The 24,481-nt window shown below is 40.9% G+C and overlaps 1 protein-coding gene across 1 annotated transcript in view; it reads left to right on the forward strand.

The window, feature by feature from the left end:
* The window catches only part of FTO (FTO alpha-ketoglutarate dependent dioxygenase), a 375,878-nt gene that overhangs the window by 93,771 nt on the left and 257,626 nt on the right, over window positions 1-24,481 (forward strand). The window contains exons 2-3 of the mRNA XM_065898933.1: window positions 4,637-4,714; window positions 19,600-20,227. Coding sequence (XP_065755005.1) covers window positions 4,637-4,714; window positions 19,600-20,227 — 706 coding nt within the window. The remainder of the gene's footprint in view (window positions 1-4,636; window positions 4,715-19,599; window positions 20,228-24,481) is intronic.

The raw sequence follows: 24,481 nt of genomic DNA on the forward strand, positions 1-24,481 counted from the left end.
TGGAAAATACACTTCATCTGTGAAAGATACACCTTCACATTATGAGTCATGGTCCAGTTAATCTTTTTAGGTAATACCTGTAAGATTCGCAAGCTATATGCCTATTTGACAAGATATGGAAGCTCAGATACAACTTAACTTTTCACAGTGAGTCAGAAGCTTATTAGGTTTAAAGTTTCTGACATCCAACCTTTATGGTTTTGAGTTGCAATGTGTTTTACTTAAGGCCTTATGTCTGTGTACCCGTTCCTTGCAGGAGCTACGGAGGTGGTTGTAGCCCTCATGGAGGGGTCTTCAAGTGCTCCTCTTGCAGGTGGGAGAGCGGAGGCTTTGCACTCCCTCTGGCTTTCTGTGTGGCATGTGCGAACAGCTTGATGTATTTGACACCAGGGTGACAGCAAAGAAGCTGTGCGCAGAGCAGTGTGCTGTAAGGCCCAGCTGTGTGGATTTATCTGCATCTCAGGCGGGGGAGCAGCAGTTAGCCAGATCTGACAGTCAAACACGAGCGCCTTCTGCCTCCACTCCAGAGTGCATTTGAATGTCGTGTGTGTTTACTGACGGCTTGACATTTGACACAAAGAAATTGTCAGAGCTGTTTCTCTTCCCCCTCTTCACTCTTAACTGTGCTAGTCTACAAGTCTACCCCCGAAATACTTTATCATACATCACAAAAGTATGCACTGTCTAATATAAAGCCAAAAATGATGTCATGTCATCTTCATCTTTGTACTGAATTCCACGTGAATTAATAGGTAATACACTTGAGTTGATAATTGGTAATATGTTGAATAGGCAATATGTTTACAGAGTTCAAAAATCAAAACAATACAAAAGGAAATACTTTGTATAGCCTTACTCCATCCCTGGCCCCTTCTAGTTGTTTCCCACCTCTGCCCCTGAGAGAGAACCACTGGAGTAGTTTGTCACATGTCCTTTATGTTTCTTTATGCAAATACAAGCGGATATTCTTTCCCTTGCCTTTCACTTCCCCATGTGTCCTGGAGAGCTCTTTGTTTCACTAAAGGGAGCCTCCTCGGTCTTGTTTACTGTTGCTTTGTATTTCACTGTGTGGATGTACCAGCATTTATTTAACCATCCTCTGTGGATGGACACTGGCACTGTTTCTAATCTTTTTTTTTTAGTTGGGATATAATTCACACACCATAAAATTCAACCTTTTAAGTATGCAACTAAGTGGTTTTTAATATGTTTCCAAGCTTCTGGTCTACAAATAGTGGTCCAGTGAGTAAACTTGTACATACATTCTTCAGAACATGGTACAAGTAAGAAATTAAAATCCTTAGAAGTAGGATTTTGGGATCAAAGGGAATGCATTTGAATTTTGATAGGAGTTGTCAGTTGCCCTGCATCGGAATTGTACCCTTGTGCACTCCTGAGTATGAGAGGGCTTGTTTCTCTATAGTTATGCTCAAAGTGACTATGCCTTTTTATAAAGCAATCTTAATTTTTAAGAAATGTGTGATGTTCCTGAACTACCAGTTTAATCTAATAATCATTCCTGATTGACTTCACCAAGGCAATATGACCAAAGGTTCTTTTTAAGTTGATAAATAGTGCTATTTATAATTGATCTCATTAGTTAATCAGTAGAATTACAGGATGTGAATGTTGATGTACAGAGCAGATTTCATCTGTGTGGCCTTAAGTTGAGTGATTTCCTGACCCCATTCCCTCCTGTCATAGAGATATAACAATGCTCACAGTATTAAAATTAAAATTCCCAGTGGAAAAAGACCACTTATATTCTGCTTGCTCTATGGTAGGAACATTCTTGTAGAATTTTATCCTTTCGGATACCTGCACCCCAGTGTTCATAGCAGCACTATTTACAATAACAAGACATGGAAGCAACTTAGGTGTCCATCAACAGATGAATGGATAAAGAAAATGTGGTGTATATATATGTATATATATATGTATGTATGTGTATATATATATATATATATACATACACACACACAATGGATTATTACTTAGCTATAAGAAAAGAATGAAATAATGCCATTTGCAGCAACACGGATGGACCTAGTAATTGTCATACTAAGTGAAGTCAGACAGAGAAAGACAAACATCATATGATATCACTTAGATGTGGAATCTTAAAAAAATGATATAAATGAACTTATTTACAAGTAGAAATAGACTCATAGTCATAGAAAACAAACTTATGGTTACCAAAGGGGAAAGGGAGGAGGAGGGATAAATTTGGAATTTGAGATTAACAGATACAGACTACTATATATATAACAAGGAATTTTATCCTCTTGATACAGCCTTACAGGTTATAATGTTTTCTGTCTGTCTGATGCACTGGACCTCAGCTGAGCTGAGAAGTGGTTGTTTTTATAATAATTTTACTGAAGTATTTATTATAAGTGGAATTTCAGCCTCCAGTGGTGCTTGTTCATCTTTGGGACAGGTCTCTTGCTGTTTAATCTGGTCAAGGTGGAATATGTAACTCCTAATAGAAATCTGTACCTTTGTGTTCCCTATTATATGCAGATTAGCTTTATGGACTCTCCTGAAGAGATTTTAAGGTGGTATTTGTAAGGTGGAGCCATCTCAAAGTCTGAGATATCATGTGCATTTTAATTGTTCAAGCCTTTAACGTTTTTTTAAACATTAAAACTTTTTTGGGGGCATGTAAGTGTTCTGTCTATAGAAAGGACTGGTAAAAGATTCATAGGAAAATGCAGGCTTTCCTGAGCCTCAAGTGAAAATTGAGGTATAGGTTTTGATTAAGTTTGTGATGGAGTGCATAAATGTGCAAGTATAGGCATGAAAACATCATTAGTTCTTTCTGTGTCCCAAATAATGACTAATGTGGAAAACAGATAAACCTCTTAACCAATGATTTATATAAACCAATGGTTTGTGTTAGTATTATAGGTCCTTTGTAAAGGAAAACTCTTCATAGTTTAACTGGTAAGCCAGTCTTATCATTACAGATGAGAAAGTACCTTTTAGACAAAGCAGAAAGCTTTAATTATATAAACAGACTAGAATTTTGCATAAGAGTAAAGTTTACTCTTTTGCCTCTCTTAGGCCAACTGGTTGCTATTTTTCTATTCCCTTTTTTCTTTATTCACTTTGGATAATTATAAAAAAGATCCAGAAAGGACTTGAGTTCTGCCTGAAGGGGTATTTGCTCTGGACTACTCTGTGATGGGTTAGTGTGAGAAGGCTGCCCAGAGATGGGAGAGGATGATTCTCAGGGCCACCATGTCTGGTTGAGCAGGTTGTTCACTGCATAAAGACAGTGCCCATTGGGACAGGTTGGGGCTAAAATCCAGTTTGTGTTCTCCAAGTCATGCTGTAGGGAGTAGGGGGGCATCAGCCCAGAGTAAGACACACCATTTTCTAATTCTTATAAAAGTGCCTTAGTGGCTGACAACAGCCTGAATAACACGTTGTACTGCAGTTTTATTTGTTTCTGCCTTTTCTGTTTTTTTCTTTCAGAAAATTTCTGTAGTATATAGATGATTTCTATGTGTATGTGTGTCTGTGTACACATATATATATACGCTATTTATATGCCACGTACACACACACACATATCACATATGCTTGAATATAAGGTTAGATATTCTTTGAAAAAAATCCCTCATAAGGAGGGTGTCATCTTGTATGTATTTGGTTCCTTATAAAGTACTTTATAATGCGGGGTCGTCTCTTAGTTACCTTGTTTGAACAGCACGGGTACTATTTGGAAGACAAAGTAGCTTGAAATGGCCTCAGACAACACTAGTTGTGGGTGCTTGAAAAGATTTCTTTATCAAATTGGAAAAGAAAAGAAGCAAAGATATTCAAGATACATTTAGTAATTATTCTAGGGATGAAAGATCACTTTTAAAAAGTAACGTGGGGCTTCCCTGGTGGCGCAGTGGTTGAGAGTCTGCCTGCCGATGCAGGGGACACGGGTTCGTGCCCCGGCCCGGGAAGATCTCACATGCCGCGGAGCGGCTGGGCCCGTGAGCCATGGCCGCTGAGTCTGCGCGTCCGGAGCCTGTGCTCCGCAACGGGAGAGACCACGACAGTGAGAGGCCCGAGTACCGCATAAAAAAAAAAAAAAGTAATGTGTAAGTGGATATGATCTCAAATAAATGTATACAGGATGAATAAATTCTCCAAATACCCTGACGTTATGTAAATGGATACTTGTGGCTTGGTTGGAGAGTTTCAGTGATGGTAAGGATTCGAAACCTGCTGTGTCTCAAGCAGATTATACACACAGGAAGATTTGTTCTGGAAAACTGATTGGATAATTAAATTTGAGTTTGATTGGATAACTCAAAAGGTGACTCTAGTGATGAAGAAAAAGACCCTGATGTTAAAGATACATGTCAAGAGTGAAGCAAATTGCTTCCTGAAATGTGAGAGTGGATAAAATGATTATGTCTAAGTTAATGTTTTATATGATGTATAATTTAAGTGCAAGTAATTAAATGAATACATTTTATAATTGACTTTTGACTAATTTCTCTCTCGAAAAGTTTCTACATTCAAGTTGGCTAAATTTTGGAGGGTAGTCTCTTATGGGAAAAAATAAGGGATTGTCTTATGTTTTGGGTCAGTTTATGTTCAGTCACCTGTAATCATTATTATTTTTAAACAGAAACTGAGGCTTCTTGAAGAGCTTGAAGACACTTGGCTTCCTTATCTGACCCCCAAAGATGATGAATTCTATCAGCAGGTAAGGTCTTTTAATATTTGTCAATTTGCACTGATTTTTTCCTGCTCTACCTTATTTTACCTATGAAGCCACTGTGGTCTAGAGAGGTTAAATGAGAGGTGAAATGGTCTGAGTCGGTCATCCAGTGTCTCCTCACCCCCAGAATATATAAATTCCTGCACAATCCGCTTTCTGCTCTGAACTTAGTGCTTTAGCATATAGTCGACTGTCTTTTCTTCCCCAAGCATTCTGTGTTCTTCCTCACTCCTTGCCTCTGCTCCTTCTGTTTCTTCTGCATAGAATATCCTTTTGCCCCTTATCCTGTTGCCAGATGACTAATTTTTCAAGACTTCACTTAAACATCGCCTCCTTTGTGAAAGTTTCTTTACTTACCTTACCTACTAATAGACCTGTGCTCCTTGTACCTTATAAATAACTTGATTGTACCTGTCACATTGTATTGCAGTTGTGCGATTCTGTGTCTCTGCCCCTGAATTAGTCAGCACTCTTTCAATTACAAGTGACAAAATCACAAACAAATTCATTGTGACAAAAAAGGGAATTTATTGACTTACTTAACTTAGATGTCAAGGAGCACATGGCTGAATCCAGTTTCTCGAAAGATGTCATCTGATCACTGTTTTTCTGTTTCTTGGCTTGGCTTTTTTCTGTGTGGCTTCATGCTAGATAGGCTGTCCCCTGATAGTACAGGACTCTGACAGCCCAGGGGTTATGTGGTCTTAAGCACATAGGATCTTAGAAGAAGGTGGTGATTTCTTTTTTCCTGGTCTGTCTGATTCCCCCAGTAATTATCTCGTTGGCCTGGTTAGAGGCATGTGCCTATCCCTGAATCAGTCATTGTGTTCAGGGGAGTGAGATGCTCCTGTTTGCCTGACCTAGTTTCTGCACCCACTCTTGGAGTAGGGTTGGAGTATGACCATTCCCACTCACATTGCATGGAGTGTGAGTCAGAGATGGATGGTTTTCCCAAAGGAAAACTGGAGCCCTGTTCCAAAGAAGGAAAGAAAGGCATGCTGAACAGTAAAAATAGTACCTTTTCATCTCTTCTTTCCTACTAGAATGTTAGCTCTTGGGGTATAAGAATTGGGTCACATCAGCTTGGTTTCTCCAGCACCTAGCATATGCTTGTCGTGCATATAGCCGATTCTCAGTAACCATGGAAAGAAGAGAGGAAAGAATGAGCTTACCTGTCTAGAATCCCAGGTCTCCCGTGCATTCTCAGTTCCAGGACATCATCTCTCATCTCCATTGTCATTAGAACTTCGCTACCTTTCACCTGGACAGCCCTTTTATGGATTGCTCTAGTTTTCTTTGCCCCTCTTTAAAGCTGTAGTAGACTTTTATTTTTTTTTAAACCAAAACATAAATCCAAGCATGTCAACCTTCTGCTTCAAATCCCACAATGGCTGTCTGTTGCTCGGCTCCTGCATTTCCAGCCTCGTCTTCCCCATTTTTTTACCTTTTTGCCCACACTGGGTTTTGGCAGTAGCTCAGACCAGCTGTGCAGTATTATATTTTGGGTCTTCCTGCTACATCCTTTCCATCTTCCTTCCTTGGAGAACTTCTGTGTTACCTGTTATTAGTAACAGCTCACGTGTCATCTCCTGTAGGATGCTTCCCTGACACGTCTATAGCCCAGAGGTTGTCTCTGCTCCCTCTTGTGTGCACTTGTAGTACTTCATGTGTACCTTAATTGTCTCAGGTTATTGTAATGATTTTATATGCTGCTTTCCATCATTCTCTGTACTGTATATAGGGCCTGGCACCTAGTAGGTATTTAATTAGTTTGCTTGAATGGATGAATGAATTAATGTATTCATTAGCTCATTTAAAAAGCAAGACAGAGGGCTTCCTTGGTGGCGCAGTGGTTGAGAGTCCGCCTGCCGATGCAGGGGACACGGGTTCGTGCCCCGGTCCGGGAAGATCCCACATGCCATGGAGTGGCTGGGCCCATGAGCCATGGCCGCTGAGCCTGCGCGTCCGGAGCCTGTGCTCCGCAATGGGAGAGGCCACAACGGTGAGAGGCCCGCGTACCGCAAAAAAAAAAAAAAAAAAAGCAAGACAGATATAATAATATCTGGTGTGATTTAAATTTTGTTTTACACACAAATACTCCTCCCCAGGGAGGTGGCCTCTAGAACAATCTGCGGGACTGATACAGAAGTGTTATATCCCAGACTGGTAGACTTTTCTCTTTTGAACTTTTCTAGTTTTCCAAATTATCTAAATGAACACGTATTCTTTTGTAATCAGGAAAAAGATAATTTAAAAAAGTATCCTTAAGACAGCTAAACCCCCCAAATGTAATCAGTTCTTAAATCCTTGCTAATATTTTCATAGATAGGAGCTTCCTGGTACATGGTAATGCACATTATTATAAAGCAACTTCTGAGCCTTTTTAGCTTTTGTATGGTGAAAGTAGTGCATGAACAATTAAACAACAAGGATAGCCCAGGTGCTGTGAGCCAGCCATACGCTGAGCCACAAAAGGAGACTCCAAGGCAAACAGAACAACTATCAAGGCTTCACTTTTTAAAACAGTTTTGAATCTTATTTATTTATTTTTTTATACAACAGGTTCTTAATTAGTTATCCATGTTATACATATTAATGTGTATATGTCAATCCCAATCTCCCAATTCATCCCACCACCACCACTGCGCCGCTACTTTCCCCCCTTGGTGTCCGTACGTTTGTTCTCTACATCTGTGTCTCTATTTCTGCCCTGCAAACCGGTTCCTCTGTACCATTTTTCTAGGTTCCACATATATGCGTTAATATACGATATTTGTTTTTCTCTTTCTGACTTATTTCACTCTGTAGGACAGTCTCTAGATCCATCCACATCTCTACACATGACCCAATTCCATTCCTTTTTATGGTTGAGTGATATTCCATTGTATATATGTACCACATCTTCTTTATCCATTTGTCTGTCAATGGGCATTTAGGTTGCTTCCATGACCTGGCTATTGTAAATAGTGCTGCAGTGAACATTGGGGTGCATGTGTCTTTTTGAATTATGGCTTTCTCAGGATATGCCCAGTAGTGGGATTGCTGGGTCATATGGTAATTCTACTTTTAGTTTTTTAAGGAACCTCCATACTGTTCTCCATAGTGGCTGTATCAATTTACATTCCCACCAACAGTGCGAGAGGGTTCCCTTTTCTCCACACCGTCTCTAGCATTTGTTGTTTGCAGATTTTCTGATGATGCCCATTCTAACTGGTGTGAGGTGATACCTCATTGTAGTTTTGATTTGCATTTCTCTAATAATTAGTGATGTTGAGCATCTTTTCATGTGTGTCTGGGCCATCTATATGTCTCCTTTGGAGAAATGTCTATTTAGGTCTTCTGCCCATTTTTGTATCGGGTTGTTTGTTTTTTTTAATATTGAGCTGCATGAGCTGCTTATACATTTTGGAGATTAATCCTTTGTCCATTGGTTTGTTTGCAAATATTTTCTCCCACTCTGAGGGCTGTTTTTTCGTCATTTGTAGTTTCCTTTGCTTTGCAAAAGCTTTTAAGTTTCATTAGGTCCCATTTGTTTATTTTTGTTTTTATTTACATTACTCTAGGAGGTGGGTCAAAAAAGATCTTGCTGTGATTTATGCCAAAGAGTGTTCTTCCTATGTCTTCCTCTCAGAGTTTTATAGTGCCCAGTCTTACATTTACCTCTCTAATCCATTTTGAGTTTATTTTCAAGGCTTTACTTTTATCTTGCCAGTAAGACCCACAACAAACCTGATACCAATATCTAATCACTTTAAGTGCACCTTATAATAAGGGAGTGCTTCAATCAAACCTTTGTAAAATAACTCTGTTCTCTTAAAAGATGAAGTAAAAATACTTTTTAATGACATGAATAAATAAAAAGTTTAGACCTGACATTGGGTTCCTTAAACAGGTCCTAGCCGCAGGAATGCCAACCCAGCTGCCAGTCATAAAAACAAGACTTTTTGCAGGGTCCATATTGGGTCTGTTTATTGACCCTTACGAGGTGCCAGGGACTGTGCTCAGTGTTGGATGAAGGCTGTCACATTTCATCCTCACAGCAGCCTCATTCATTCATTCCACAAATATACATTCAGCAGCTACTCTTCTTCAGACTCAGGGTGTTTAAGGTAGATACTGTCATTCCTGTTTTACAAATCTGGCAGAGCTTGAGTTCAAGCCCATATTTTTTGACTCTGAAGACCCAGGCTCTTTCTGCTATACCGTATGCTTCCCAGTATATTGTGCTCAAATTCACAATGCCTTCAGAGAAGTTTTTTGGTTTCTTCTGATAAGGTCATAGAGAAAACCAGTGAAAGAAAACAACAGCAACAACTCAAAGCAGAAGAGCAGAGAGGACCTCTGTTGGTTTACTGTAGAGCACAAGGAAATGAATTACATAGAAAACAAGCTCTGGATTCCAGATATAGGAGTGCTACCCCTCTTATCCTGAGACAGTGCCACCCTCCTCGGCATTCCCCGTTTTGTGCCTTCCATCTGCCAGCTTGTCCTCAGTGCTTTATATGTATTTGCTCATTCAAATCTTATCACAACCCTCTGAGGCAGGTTGTTCTTAAAACTCCATTTTAGAGATGAGGCTCAGAGGCCCCGAGAGGCTTAAAACTTTGTTCAAGACTTATAAGCACGAAGTGTCAAAGGCCAGGATCGAGGCTGTCTGGGTCCTGGGTCTGACGCATAAGCGCTGTCCTGCTGTATCTCTTGGTGCTTCTGGAATTGCTTTGATTTTATCCCGATGATCCCGAACCTCTGTGTCCATCCCTTTTCGTTCTTGTGACCTGTGGGGCTCCAATTCCAGCTGCCCGCTGGGTGGCTTTACCCAAAAGTCTTGCAGAAGACATCTAACTCAACGTGATCCATATGTATTCATGACTTACTTAATTCAACAAATGTATTTAGCTCTCCTACTCTGTGCCAGGTAATGTTCTAGACATTAGAGATGAAGTTGTGAAAACCAACAAAAGATTCTTGCCTTCTTTGAGCTTATTTCTTGTGGAGTCTGGTAGGGTTGGGGGGTGGGAGGGAGGGAGGAGAGATTAAAGAAATAACTGAAAAATAAATATCGGAAGGGAAGACTTGGATGGAGATGGTAAAGGAGGTAAGAGGGGTAGAGACTATAGGTGGGGGATTGCAACTGGGGAGGTCACAGAAGGTCTTCCTACAGTGACATTTGAATGAAGACCTTATGGAGGTGTGGGAGCAAGCCATGTAGTACTTGCAGGAAGAATGTTCTGGACAGAGGGAACAGCAAAGCCTCTAAGATATGTTTGAGGACCAGCATCTGAGGCTAACACATCTGGAGGGAAGTGAGAGAGTTGGGGAGAGTAGAAGGAGATGAGATTGGAGAGCAGTGGCCCGACTCTACAGGAACTTGCCGTCTACAGTGAGTACACTGGCCGTGACTGAGTGAGAGGAGAGGACGTGACAGGGTTTGGAGCACAAGTGCCACAGGATATGACTTACATTTTACAGGGATCCTGCCTTCCATTCATTCCCTTCTCTACTGTCATCCCTGTTGTCCAGTTGTTCAAATCGGACCCTTGCTGTCCTCAGCTTCTCTCCATGGCTTCCCTAAGCCCTAAGTGGTTTCTTCTTTTCCAGTCCCACCAACACTGTGTGAAATCAGGTCCTCATCTGTCATCTTCCACAACCACAGTTTTAAGAGTCCTCTAGTTGGTGTTCCTTATGCCCGCGCCAACACCATCAGAATTGTGTTCCGATAAATATGGCAGACTTGTCACTCCTTGCTTTGTAAATTTTGTTGGGTCTCTCTTGCCTCTGAGGTCAAGTTCAAACTCCTCTGCATACCCTACAAGGCCATTGACTGTATGGCCCCAAACAGCCTCCCTGGTCTAGTCTCCACCCCATTGCCTGACATAGCGTCCAGCCTCAAACTCCTGTCATACAGAGTTTCTCACTACTCCTTGGCTTTGCTGTGCCTGTCATCCTTTCATGCCCTTGTACCTGTTGTCCCCTGGGTCTAGAGTACCCACATCCCCTTTTCTGTCTGGTGAGTATCTACTCATCCTTAAAGACTTTGTTTAAATACAGTCCCTTCTGGGATAATACCAGGAAGTCCCACTTGTGTAACTTTCAGAATATATTAAAAATTGGAACGCTTCTCACCACCTCTGCCGTGTACACCGTGGCCAAAGCTACCACCATCTCTTTCTCAGATGGTTGCCATGCCTAACTTCTTCTCCAGACTGTTTTAACATAGCATCAGTAGTAGTGTCCTTCTTAAAACATATATCAGCTCACTAGACTTGCTCAAAGCCCTTCAGTGGCTTCCCATCTTCGCAGAGTAAAAGCCTAGTCCCTGACAGTCACTTACAAAGCAGGGCAAGATCTGGCTCCTGACTGCTTCTCTTCCCTCATTTCCTGCTTCTCCCCACCTCCTCCTCTTCCCACTCTGGCATTCTTGCTCTTCCTGGAATAAACCAAGCACACTCTTGCCCCAAGGCCTTTGCACTTAATGTTCCCTCAGCCTGGAACTCTCTTCCCCCCAGGTATCTGCTGGGCTTGAGTGCTCCTTTCTTGCCTTTCTCAGCTCAGATGTCACCTCATCAGAGGCCTTCTCTGCCCATCCTGTGTGAAATAGCGACAATCACCCCGGCACTCCTATCTTACTTACTTGGGTTTGTTTTTCTCCGTAGCACATATCACAATCTAAAATACATCAATACACAGTAATACAACATTACACAATCTAAAATATAAAGTAAATATATTTCATTAAACAAATAAGTAAATACTAAATAAATAAGTAAAATTCTCTCTCTCTCTCTCTATATATATATGTATAGAATGAACTATGTATACTATATACTTATACTATATATATAAATATGAGCTCCCGGAGAACATACAGAAGTTTTGCTTTCTCTGTATTTCCAGCGCTTTGTGCTTTGCAAATAATATTTGCTCGATAAATATGTATTCAATAAATGAGAATTGTCCAGACTCCCTTCCTAATAATTTATTTCCTGCTCCCATACTAGTATATTCATACTTCTGTTGTGAGAAGCCTTAAATCTCTTAACTCCTGGTCCCTATTTCTGTTTCTACTGTTAAACTATGAGATGCTCTGTAACAGGACCTAACTTGTTTTTTTTTCTGTTTTGTTTTTTTTTTTGCGGTACACGGGCCTCTCACCGCTGTGGCCTCTCCCGCCACGGAGTACAGGCTCCAGACGCGCAGGCCCAGCGGCCACGGCTCACGGGCCCAGCCGCTCCGCGGCATGTGGGATCTTCCCGCACCGGGGCACGAACCCGTGTCCCCTGCATTGGCAGGCGGCCTCTCAACCACTGCGCCACCAGGGAGGCCCCTAACTTGTTTTTATCATTATACTTACGGCACTTTTACAGCGTTTGGTACAAATGGATATTCCATAAATTTTCCATAAACGAAAAATGAACTACTGAATGAATGAGTGAACACACATTTTGTGTCACTTTGTAGCACATGACACATGATCACGAGACTCCTTGTGAGAGCTGTAGCAAGGCCTGGGCGGTGACTTGGGAAGAGTGCCTACTTCTTTTGGGAGAGACGGCTCAGCATCTTGCAGCTGGGAGCTAGGCCAAATAAGTGTCTAGCCCATTTGTCTTGGGATGGCTGCCAAGTCATAAGCAATTTACAATGAAAATTATATAGAAAATATGATGACTGATATAGTGCGAATTTCTACAGAGTGCAAAATATAAAGTATGTTAACCAGCAAAATCTGTTAACAGCCAGATTAGAAATATACTCCCATGAAATCAGAGTATCCTAGCACTTACATGAAGTGCATTTCCTGGGTCACTTGAAGATTTTAAATTTTATTTCACTCTCTGAAAGGTTGAGTTCCGTTGGGCTTCATTTAGGTGAGCCTCCCGTAAACTGGTATCTTATTCATTTAATGCCATGTCTGGCTTCTCCATATGATGAAATTGTTTCAGAACCATCCCTTGATATGAGAGGAGGAGGTAGAATTTTTATATAATGGTTTAAACTAGCTAGAAAATAAAGCTTATTCTCCAGAGAAGCTAACATTCTGTATCTTTTAGCCATTGATAAAAGCTTGGCACGTTGGCAATTTATATCTAAAATACCATTCCAATATACAAAACAGAAATAGACTCACGGACACAGAAAACAAACTTATGGTTACCAAAGTGGGAAGTGGGTGGGGGAGGGATAAATTAGGAGTTTGGGATTAACAGATACACACCACTATATATAAAACAGATAAACAGCAAGGACCTACTGTATAGCACAGGGAACTATATTCAATATCTTGTAATAACCTGTAACGGAAAATAATCTGAAAAAGAATATATACATATATTTGTATAACTGAATTCACTTTGCTGTTTACCTGAAACTAACACAACATTGTAAATCAACTCTACTTCAATTAAAAAATATACCTTTCCAAATACTTATTAAACTATATAATCGTCATTTATGTCATAGAATCTTTTGTAGAGCTCAAGAAATATATTATGTGACCAGACAACTACTAATATAATTGCATGACTGTATACTCCCTGGAAAAACTTCAGTGGGATTAAACAAAAAAAAATTCTAACGTATTTGAAAATGTGCCAACAGCTGTTCCAAATTATCATGTGATATCTGATGTTCTACCTGTACCTGTCCAAAATGGAAAGTGAACTTATTTGTTTGACAGGGTGAACTAATATTATTTAATGTTCATTTCTTTTCCAGTGTTACTTGTTGTTGTCTTTAAAGAAAAAATTAACAAACACCACGTGGCACTTTTTTTTTTTTTTTTTTTTTCGGTACGCGGGCCTCTCACTGTTGTGGCCTCTCCTGTTGCGGAGCACAGGCTCCGGACGTGCAGGCTCAGCGGCCATGGCTCACAGGCCCAGCCGCTCTGCGGCATGTGGGATCTTCCCAGACCGGGGCATGAACCCGTGTCCCCTGCATCAGCAAACCCGTGTCCCCTGCATCAGCAGGCGGACTCTCAACAACTGCGCCACCAGGGAAGCCCACCACGTGGCACTTTTATGTGCCAGGCACTAATCTAATAACTTTATATACAGTAAAGGGCATTTAGGCTTGGGGATTTTCTCTCTTGCAGTTTTTGGAGATTATGACAAAATTATCTAGTTATTGTTATTGGTGTTCCCTGTGGTAAAATCAGAATTTCCTAGAGCACTGAGCAACATTCCAAGTCACATTTAGACAGTACCAGAAGTTATCTTGAAAATTTTTTAAATTTAGAGCCATCAGAAAGAATCTCTTGGCACATACGAGAGATGTCGTGAAATTAAGAATTTTCTAATGTAACATCTTTTCTGATTTAAAAAGTATTCTACACTTATTTTGGAAAATTTGAAAATTATACAGATGTCTAAAGAAGAAAATTAAAATTACACCCAAGTGCAGTACCCAGAGATAACCACCAGAAACTTTTGGCTGTATTTTTTTTTCCAAATCTTCTTTTCTATGAGTATTTACATATATACTTTCTATGAGTATTTACATATATACTTTTTTTTTCTTTTTATGAAACTATGACTCTGTTGTCTAAGTATCTTGTTACTGATTTCTTGTATAGCAGTAGTTTGTTACTTAACGTTTTTCATAAAAACATATAAAAATTCTTCAAAAATGTGTTACGTTAGTATTTCATCACATGAATGTACCATTTTCCTCTCTTTGGGCATTTTGGGTGGTTTTCAGTTTTTAATTATTATAGATAACAGTATGGTGAATATCCTTATAGTCTTGGTACATTTCTCTAATTATTTCCCTATGACAAATTCTTGGAAGTAGAATAACTAGATGAAAAGATATGAACATGTTTAGGTTCTGGTAGATCTTGTCCAATTGGCCTTAAGCAAGGTTTGTAATAATTTGCCTTCCTAATTGCAGACTATCAGAGTATTTGATTTTGTTCTCAGCAACAATGTGTATTACCATGATAAAATTTTGTTTTTTGCAAACTTGATAGGTAAAACTAAACTAAATGTAATATAATACAAACATAATGTTAATTTGTGTTTTTTCTGACCTGGTGCAGTTTTTTTTTTTTTCTGTATTTAATTGAGAGCCTTCTCAATTTATGTGTGATTTTTTTCTGTTGATATAAATCTATATATTTACATCAAAGAAATCAGGAAACACTAAAAATCAAGGCTGATTTTTTTTCCCCCCCCCAGAGAGCCAATTGCTAAAGATTTGGACACTACTGTATATGCTCAAAATTTGTTACTGGCGGGAGTATATGATGAAAAACATTTGGACGGGAGAAAAGATCCTTCCTATGCTGGAATAGGCTGGAAGGCGAAAGCAGATTTAAATTCAGATAAGATTGTAAATTTGATAATAGGTAGATGACTGAGTTTCAGGGGGTCTTGCAGGGGTGAAGGGGGGACACTTAAGTGAAAATAAACGAATCACTAGCTAAGAATGTGTGCCGATCATTAGGGCTGTTTGCCAAATGGTTCTCCATCCCTCCCCTGTCACCCAGCTTTTGGGTCCCAAAGTAGGATTACAGTTTTGGGCCCTCTCATATTGGATGAAACACATGACTATATCTGTCCAATGAAAAATGATAGCCGTCACTTCTAGCTTGGAGTGTTTCATTGCCAGTGCCAGGCCCTCCAGCACACTCTTTTTCCGTTTGCATTGTAACCATCTGGCGGCAGCTTGGACCCCTGCGTTACTACTTTAATGGTTAGTGACTCTCTGCCAACCCACAAATAATATGTGAAGTGAACAAGAAATATTGTTGGGTGAAGCCACTGAGATTTGAGGGTTGCTACTACAGCCTATTCTGCCTGATCCAGAATGCAAGAAATAGTAGAAAGGATGCAGTAAGTTTGAGGAAGTACAAAGAGGAGAAATGAGTTAGTCAAGTCTGAATGTGGGAAAATGACTTTACTAGGAAAGCATAGTAGGACTGCCCTGCTTCTCAGAGTGCCTGTGTGAGGTGTGTGATCATAAAGTGACAAAAAGCAGTTAGGTGGCACCACTCTCACCTGTCATTGAGACCACCAGGGATCCATTTAGGATTTCTGGTTTCTATACCTCTTTCATCCCAGTAGAACAACAGAGACAGAAATACACTCTCTGTTTACACAACTCATGAAGAGTGCAATGTAATCTAGTAAGCAAGAGACAGAACATTCTGGAGCCATGAGCAGTAACTCTAATTTTGTCACTGAACTGGCGATTCTCGGAGCAGGTCCCTGAGGCCTCAGTATACTTGAAGGCACATCTCACTAGCAGCAGTGATTAAAAGGAAATTTCTCCGTACTTTCTTAACAATTCCAGTGTTCTTTAAATAATCCTTAGTATAAAATATTAAAGAAAAGTAAGATAATTCCCAAGAACTTGGTTTTGAAGCATACTCCCTCTGGGACTGAGAGAGGAAGAAGCCTGGAAATAATACAGACACATATACATACACTCTTGCCGCTATTGTTGTTCAATATAGACTGGGCCTGGAGACTAGTGAAGGTATATTTAATACAGGGGAATTGTAACTCCAAGGACCTGGGAAATTCACATAACCATACGAATATCACATGTAAATACCTTAACGTTAAAAACAATACTCTAAAAATAAAACAATAATAATGACATGGGAAAGTATTCAAAAAAATCTTTTTTTCACTGATAACTCATGTCCCTCTCACCTCTGACCACATCTGCTTCTTTTCCTATCGGCCTCAAGGGCCCAGCAATTCAGTACTTCATCTTCAAGTCAGGCTTTCCCCCCTCAACTCCATACCTGGCAGGTCCTTCGCATCCTCCTGGTCACTTTCTCAAAGAAACCTTCCCTGAATTTCCAGCCTCAAATAGTTATCCCCCTGCTTGAGACACTCAAGGACTTTGCTTCTGTAGTTAATCACTGTCTCTTCTGTACCATCAACCTCTTCTTCTGGTATCATCCCCATGAGTATGCTGACAAACCCTAGAGTACCCTTCCGTCTTGCACTGTTAAAGATCGTCCCTTGGTCTAGCATTCCCTTGCATCAACAGCTCCATTTTTCTCTTCCCTTTCATAGCAGAACCATGCCAACAGACATATAAATGCCATCTCCACCGCCTCCTCTTTCGTTCCGTCATCAGCTGAGTCCCGTCCGACTCTCATCCCCCTCACTCTGCTGAAGTTGCCCTTGTCATTGTCATCAGTGGTTTCTGTGCTGCCCAATCTAGTGGATAATTTCTGTCCCCATCTCACTTGGCTTCTCAGGGGCAGCTGACATCGCTGACTCCTCCATCCTTCTTGAGATGCTCGTCTCCATCGGCTTCTGAGATAATACACTCTCCTGGTTTTCCACCTCAAAGGTTTCCTCTGTTGAGCCTTCCTCCGTGACTCAGAAAATGGCTTTGGGTTCGCTTCTGTGTTTGTGCTGTTCCCCTAGGAGATCTCAGCCATTCCCAGGTCTTAAATATCAACTGTGTGCTGTGCTGACAGCTCCCACCTTGGTTTCCCTAGCCCCACTGTCTCCTCTGGGCTCCAGATGCCTCCTCATCTCCATCTGAAGATTTCATTGCCATCTTCATGGCTACAGCTTCAAAATGGAGCTCCTCATTCCTTCCTGTTCTTCTACCTGTTTTGTTTTGCCCCAGTCTTTCTTATTTTAAAAATAGTAGGGCTTCCCTGGTGGCGCAGTGGTTAAGAACCCACCTGCCAATGCAGGGGACACGGGTTCGAGCCCTCATCCGGGAAGATCCCACATGCCGTGGACCAACTAAGCCCGTGAGCCACAACTACTGAGCCTGCGCTCTAGAGCCCGTGCTCCACAACAAGAGGAGCCACCGCAACGAGAAGCCCTCGCACCACAACAAAGAGTAGCCCCCGCTCATCACAACTAGAGAAAGACCACACACAGCAACAAAGACCCAGTGCAACCAAAAATAAAAAATAGTAAATAAAATAAATTAATTTAAAAAATAGTGAATTGTTTGTTCAGTTATTAAGTCCAGAGATCTGGAAGTCATCTGTAATTTCTTTCCCTTCTTCATCCCTCACATCTAATTCATAATGTGTCTATTTGCTCTGCCTATAAAATACGTATTTTACCTGTCTGTTTATTTCTGTTTCTATTTCAGACCATCATCACTTTTCTCCTGGATGGTTGTAATAGCAGCTGATAGAATTTTCCACTTTGACATTTGTCTCTTTCCAATCCATGCCCAATATTTTAACTGAGTGATTTTTATAAAATGTAAATCAAATTGCTCTCCGCCCTTTGAAGTCCTCCACTGCACTGAATCTGGAGTCAAATCCAGATTCCTTACTTTGACCTCCCAGGCTCTGTGTGATCCAGCTCTGCCTTCTTCTCCATCCTCATTGCATGTCACTCTGCCTTTGGCTCTTTTGCTCTGGTAAAACTGGTCTTCTTTTTGTCTCTAGAATAGGCTGGTCTCCATCCTCAGTGCCTTTGTATTTTTTGGTCCCTTTTCTTGGAAGGTCTTTCTCTAGTTCATCATGTGGCTGGTGCCTTCTTTTCCTGAAAAGCTCAGCCTAAACGCCAGCTCCAAGTGAGAGTTTTCTACTCTAATGACGGATTTCCCACTGGTTTGTTTCTGTCCCAGTGCTTAACACAACTTGGGGTTGCTTTTCTTTATTTACCTGATTTGGTAGAAAGCTCTGTGAGGACAGGAACCTTGTCTCTGTCTAGTGTGTGGTAGGTGCTCTGTAGACATAGTTGAATGAAAAAAAAATGTATGGAAGAATAATGGTCTTGCCCTGTTTATCATATGCACGATTATTGAATGAAGATATAGAAGAAAAGTGTGAAAACTGGTAGGCAGCACAGTACTAAAAAGGTACCAGTCAGATTACACTTTATAGGGGTAACTGTGAAATCCTGTGCTTTGGTTTTATAAAAACTCAGTTTCACTGTGTAGAATCAGGGAACTCTGGCTTGATGCCAATTCACATGTTAGAGCCAGAAGTGGTAGCTCAAAAGTTAATGAAGTCCTAAACTGCATCGATAAATCCCTGTATTTCTGTATTAGAGGAGGGCATTATCTTATAGTACTCTCCTCCAGTGACACCAGTAGAATTATTACAACTTTGTAAATTGCAGTGGGATACCTCATTCATTCATTCATTCATCCATCCAGCATTTACCAAGTACATTCTGGGCACTAGTATTATAGCTGGGAGCAAAATTATCACGGCTGTTGTGTTCATGGGACTCAGTGTCTAACTCGCAAAGTGAAGTGATTTCTATTTCAGTGGAAGCGTTGAAGCAGAAACCAGTTCGTCATTTACTGAGAGGCCGTGCGATCTTGTGGTTAAGAACTCATGCTCTGGAGCTCGACTCTGGGGCCCCGGGGCTTCAAATTCCAGCTCTCCTATTTCTCAGCTATGTGTGACTTTGGGCAAGTTTTTAGAATGTCTCTCTGCTTCAGTATTCTCATCTATGAACTGGAGATAATAATAGTACCACCACGTAAGGTTGTAAGAAGTAAGTGAGTTAGTGTGTATAAATCATTTAGAAGAGTACACAGCACTCAGTAAGCACTTAGAAAATAGGTATCAAGCAGTTAATGAATAATGTTGTGTTTTCTGGAGGACCAAAGGCTGGAAGACAGGTTGAGGTTGGGGAGAAGTGGTCATGGTGGGAGCTGGGGAGACCAAAGACCAAATTATTATCATTTTGTTTATAATTGTTTGCAATTGTCCGAGCTTGGACTGAAAACTCTTGGCTGGAGAGTTGATGACATTTGTTTTATTTAGTTTTCTATTTTAGGCTAGAGAGGTATGAATCCTGTTTAGAAATAGCCCCCGACAGTCTTTTTTTCTCCTAAAGCTTACAAAGAAACACATACTTTTGGAAATAGTAAAAGTGTAGCTGTCCATAAATGCATATTTTGCTTCACTTTTGTTTTAGTGGCAGCTGAAATATCCTAAACTAGTTCTCCGAGAAGCCGCCAGCGTCCCTGAGGAGCTCCATAAAGAGGTTCAAGAAGCCTTTCTCACGCTGCACAAGCACGGCTGCTTATTTCGGGACCTGGTGAGGATCCAAGGCAAAGATCTGCTCACTCCAGTCTCTCGCGTCCTCATTGGTAACCCCGGCTGCACCTACAAGTACCTGAACACCAGGCTCTTTACGGTACCCTGGCCAGTGAAAGGCTCTGATGCAAAGTACCACGAGGCCGAAGTAGCTGCCGCCTGTCAAACCTTCCTCAAGCTCAACGACTACCTGCAGGTAGAGACCATCCAGGCTTTGGAAGAACTCGCTGCTAAGGAGAAGGCCAATATCGATGCCGTGCCAGTGTGTATAGGTCCGGATTTCCCCAGGGTTGGCATGGGGTCATCCTTTGATGGACAAGATGAGATAGACATGAAGAACCGAGCAGCCTACAACGTAACTCTGTTGAATTTCATGGATCCTCCGAAAATGCCATACCTGAAAGAGGAACCGTATTTTGGCATGGGGAAAATGGCCGTGAGCTGGCATCACGATGAAAATCTGGTGGACAGGTCAGCGGTGGCAGTGTACAGTTATAGCTGTGAAGGTACAGTCTGCTCTGTGAAGAAGCAGCCCCGAACGTAACATGACCAGAGTTGCACAGGCTCTGGAGATACATGTGGTCATGTGTGTGTGTGTGTTTGTGTACATAGGTGTTGTGTGTCCTTCTAAGGTTTGCCACGCCCATATATCTACAGAATATGCCTCTTTCTCATCCAGCTGTGCTGTCTGGCTCATCGTTATACTGTGCTCAGATAGCGTATTTTCATGCGTAAGCACTACTGTCATTGTCTTTTCCAGGCCCAGGAGAGCAGCATCTTGGTTTCACACAGCCAGCTGCCTGTCTCTGAAGCCCAGAATAGATCGTACAGGTGCTATAATTAACTTGCTGATAAAGGGCCGGGAAAACAAAAATCTGTCAAATCCTTCCAGATTCCCACAGGTGTACATTTCCAGCCTTGCCAAAATATTTTATTACGGTCGACATCACTGTCTTGAAGGGAGTGATTTGTCAAATGTGGACTTGTTCTTGGCTTCCTACAGTTTTGACTACTGTCCTTACTCGCCGGAAGCAGCTGAGGTGGGTTTTATAAGCCGACAGGCCTCTATTTTCAGGAAACTCTCCAGGCCCCCCTCAGTTCTGCAGTTTTAGGCCTGAGAGGGTTGCTGTGGCCAACTCGTTCTTGCAGTTTCTGAAATCTGGTGCCCTTGGAACAGAGGTCACAGGCTACCTTTTTTATGGTCTGCCCAAATTTTCCTTCTTTGCTTGCTCAGTTTGTGTGTGTTTAAGGTCCCCATTGCTTTTCAGAATAGGGTTATAAAAAAGGTAGGTGAACACGTCAAAGACAGAGTGACCATTGCTGATTTTCTCTGCCTGATCATTTGGCAAAGGAATACAAGACGTAATATTGGCTCTTTTGCCTGTTTAATCTCTTCCTGTTTATTAAAAGGTGATTGGAAAAGCAGAGTTCTGTTGGGTTGGCCAAAAAGTTCGTTTGGGTTTTTCCGTAACATCTTGTGGAAAGACCCGAATGAACTTTTTGGCCAACCCAATAGACATCCCATCAGGGAATCAACTGGAACTTTTAAGGGTCATTGTTTTCTGAAAGCTAGTTTTTAATTGGATTTTGTTGTTATTTGACTCTTATTTACTAAAATGACTGTTTTGGAAAAGGGATTTTTAAATAAGAAACTCTCCTGGCTCTCTCTAAATATCTTACCATTTCCCAGTCTCAAAAATTTCCTCTGGATAGCTAAAATGTTTTCTAACTCTACCTTATGTCTTCAGCCGGAAACAAGGAACTAGTTTAGCAGTTAGAAATTTAACCAGCTTCTCTGGCATCTCAAATAATGATGCTGACCCAAGAAAATTGCTTGAAGGGGATTTGATGCTGTCCTAATGGAAAGAACCGCGATCCTCTGATCTTTAATAAGGCCTTGCCAGGGATTTAAGAACTATCACATCCAAGAACTCTGATGTGAACGAACAATGGAGTTTGTTAGTTTCTTTCTTAAGGAGGCAACTCTCTGAAACTGAGGTGGTGGTATGTGATAGCTCAAACAGCTACAAAGATGTCTTTGTGCTCCCACAGACTTTCAGCCCTTCTGTTTAATAGTCCTATTGTACTTCCAGAGCGTGGGTGATCAAATAGTTTTTGAAACCTGGAATATCTTGCAGAAAGGAATGAAAATTTTTAATGAATAGTTTCTGTGGTCGGGAGTAGTTAAGATTGATAAAGTATACAAATATACATAAATACATAAAGCTTTATCTTTGCGGTTATCACCTAGATGAGGGAACTGCAGAATTTGAATCTGTAGGAGCAGGGTAATTCCTTCTTTCTCTTACCCCGAGGTTCCCAGAACTCTATCCCATAATAATAGCAGTACTGGAAGCTCTCATTTATTGAGCACCTACTATGTGCCAGGCACTGGTAGCAGCATTTTACATGCATTAACCCATTTTATTTTTACAACAACCCTATGAACGAAGTACTACTGTTATCCTCATTTTACAGATGAGGAAACTGAGACACAGAAGGATGATGAACTTTTCCACGGTTATACAGCTATGAATTAGCATAACTAGGATTTGAATGCAGAATTTGAATGCAGACATTCTGGTTTCAGAATTTAGCTAAGGCTAAATGCCTTATGAGCAGGTATTTCCTGCCCCTGCAGTATAGTTACCTGTGGGAGTTTGGTTTTTAAAATGTCCACTCTGGAAAGGTTACGGGAATATTCTACTTTCTCTTGTTTGCAAGTCCTGATGCTCTCCCTTCTCCCTGCCACCTCACTGCCCTCTCCCCACAACATCTGCTGTAGCTTTCTGTACCTCCTCTCAGATGACCGGGATGCATTAGACTAGGAAAGGGAACCTCTCTAGGTCTCTGGCTGTGTGTGTCATGTTGGGTCAGATGGTTTAAAAGGCATGTGCCTTGAAACGTTTTGCTGGGTGCATTTCTTCCAGGTGACAAGTGCTATGTTTAATTCTCTGGCCTCTTTAGAATCCTGCCAGAGGTATGGTAAGGGTGAGCTCGAAGGGAACCATTTCAGTTAAAAATCATGATTGGGGTTGGGAAGGGCCTAAAGGGGGCAAAGAGAATGGAAATTTCAGACAACTGTACTGTTTTCTGCATCCTTGAACATGTTGGTTGAACAGTTGCTAAGGGAGGTTCAGGTAGCTGTGCTAGACAGTATGGAAACACCAAAGGTGAATCAAGTGCCCTTCTTGCCTTGAGAGGATAGGTGAAGTAAGGTGTGCTCTGGTGGTTATAATTATGAAATGATGAAATGTCAGATCCGGAAGGGACTTTTGAACTCAGCTAGTTCAGCCTCTCATTTTACAGATGAAAGCACTGAGGCAGGGAGAATGGGAGTGATTTGTCCAAGGTCACATGGTTACTTAGTGAAAAGGGAGTGTTACAGCCACAGGAGAGGTTCATGTAAAATGCACTAGGTATCCAGAAACAGAAGTGATTACTTCCTGCTGAAGTTAAATTCAGTTGAAGCTTAAGATCTTTCAGGACTTTGCTCGCAATACCTTTTCCCAGTGAAATGTTCACGTAGATTTATAATGAGCCAGTCATCCCTCCTTGATTTATTTCTGCCAGTAGAGGTCATTGAGAAGTGATTGGTATAGGATACATGTATCATTAATTATATACTAAATTCATTGACTTCCCAAGCAGTGCTAGTTAATGGCTGTCTCCAGTAGGAGGATTGAAATAGTACAGTTTTTAATCAGGAATGGCTTTAGGGAACCGTGTGTAAATAGGCAGAGTATTTGATTTTTCCTATTCTAGCTTTGCGGGCAATTGCTTGTTCCTCCTAGATATAAAAAAACAAATCTTGCAGGGAAGGTATTAACAACCCATGGTTTAATATAGTCCTACACCTTGTTCTTTGATTCGAACCCCTTCAAAAGGATCACTGAAACACTTACTGTCGGTTACTATTTTTGTTTGTTTGGAAGGAAATATTTTCTGTGATATGGTCTTCATAGAAAAAACCCCACAATTCTTAAGAATTTTAACTAGTGCCAACTATTGCAGATTTTTGGTATAATTTCCCAGGTTTCCCATGAAGGACAAAGGAGGAAACGGAAGAAGAGGCCCATGACTCCTGTTGAGTATGCAATAGGCTAGAAGGCAGGGACTTTGCAATAATTTTCTTGGAACTCTAGGATTCCCGTTTATGTCTCTGACTCCGGAAAAGTTGATTCCACTGAAGGATGGAAATTTGTTTCTATAATTCTTAGCTCTATTTCTAAATGAGTAGCTTTATGTTTCTTAGCAGCCTTTGAGACTATGAAAAGCTAGATTGCAGCTAGAAGCCTTAGAGCACTCATAATTTAAGAAAATGCTTTTTAATGTTTTTATTAGTTTCCCAGCAGCCCTGTCTGTGGTCCCAAAGCTCATTTGATCTTGTTTGTTTCAGTGTGTCATGCCTTATCTTTGTTATTTTTGAAGTCACTTACACTGCTCAGTAAAACTTGTTTGATAAGTCACATTTTTTTTTTTACCCCTGTGCAACTATTGATATTTATTCAATTAACAGGAAGCATCTAGTGTTTGCCAAGCACTCTTCTAGATGCTGAGCATGCAGCAATGAACAAAAATCCCTGCCCTCATGGAGCTTATGTTTTAGCAAAGCGAGACAGGAAAGAAACAAATAAGCTTATATAATAAGGGTGAGGCACAGGCTTACAGTTTTAAATAGGAAAGTCAAACTTCCTTTAATTAGGTAACATTGGAGCAAAGACTGGAAGGAGCGAGTGGGTGAATATTGAGGCTCAGAG

This window comes from Phocoena phocoena, chromosome 20 (assembly GCF_963924675.1).
Source record: "Phocoena phocoena chromosome 20, mPhoPho1.1, whole genome shotgun sequence".
NCBI classification, from domain to species: Eukaryota; Metazoa; Chordata; class Mammalia; order Artiodactyla; family Phocoenidae; genus Phocoena; species Phocoena phocoena.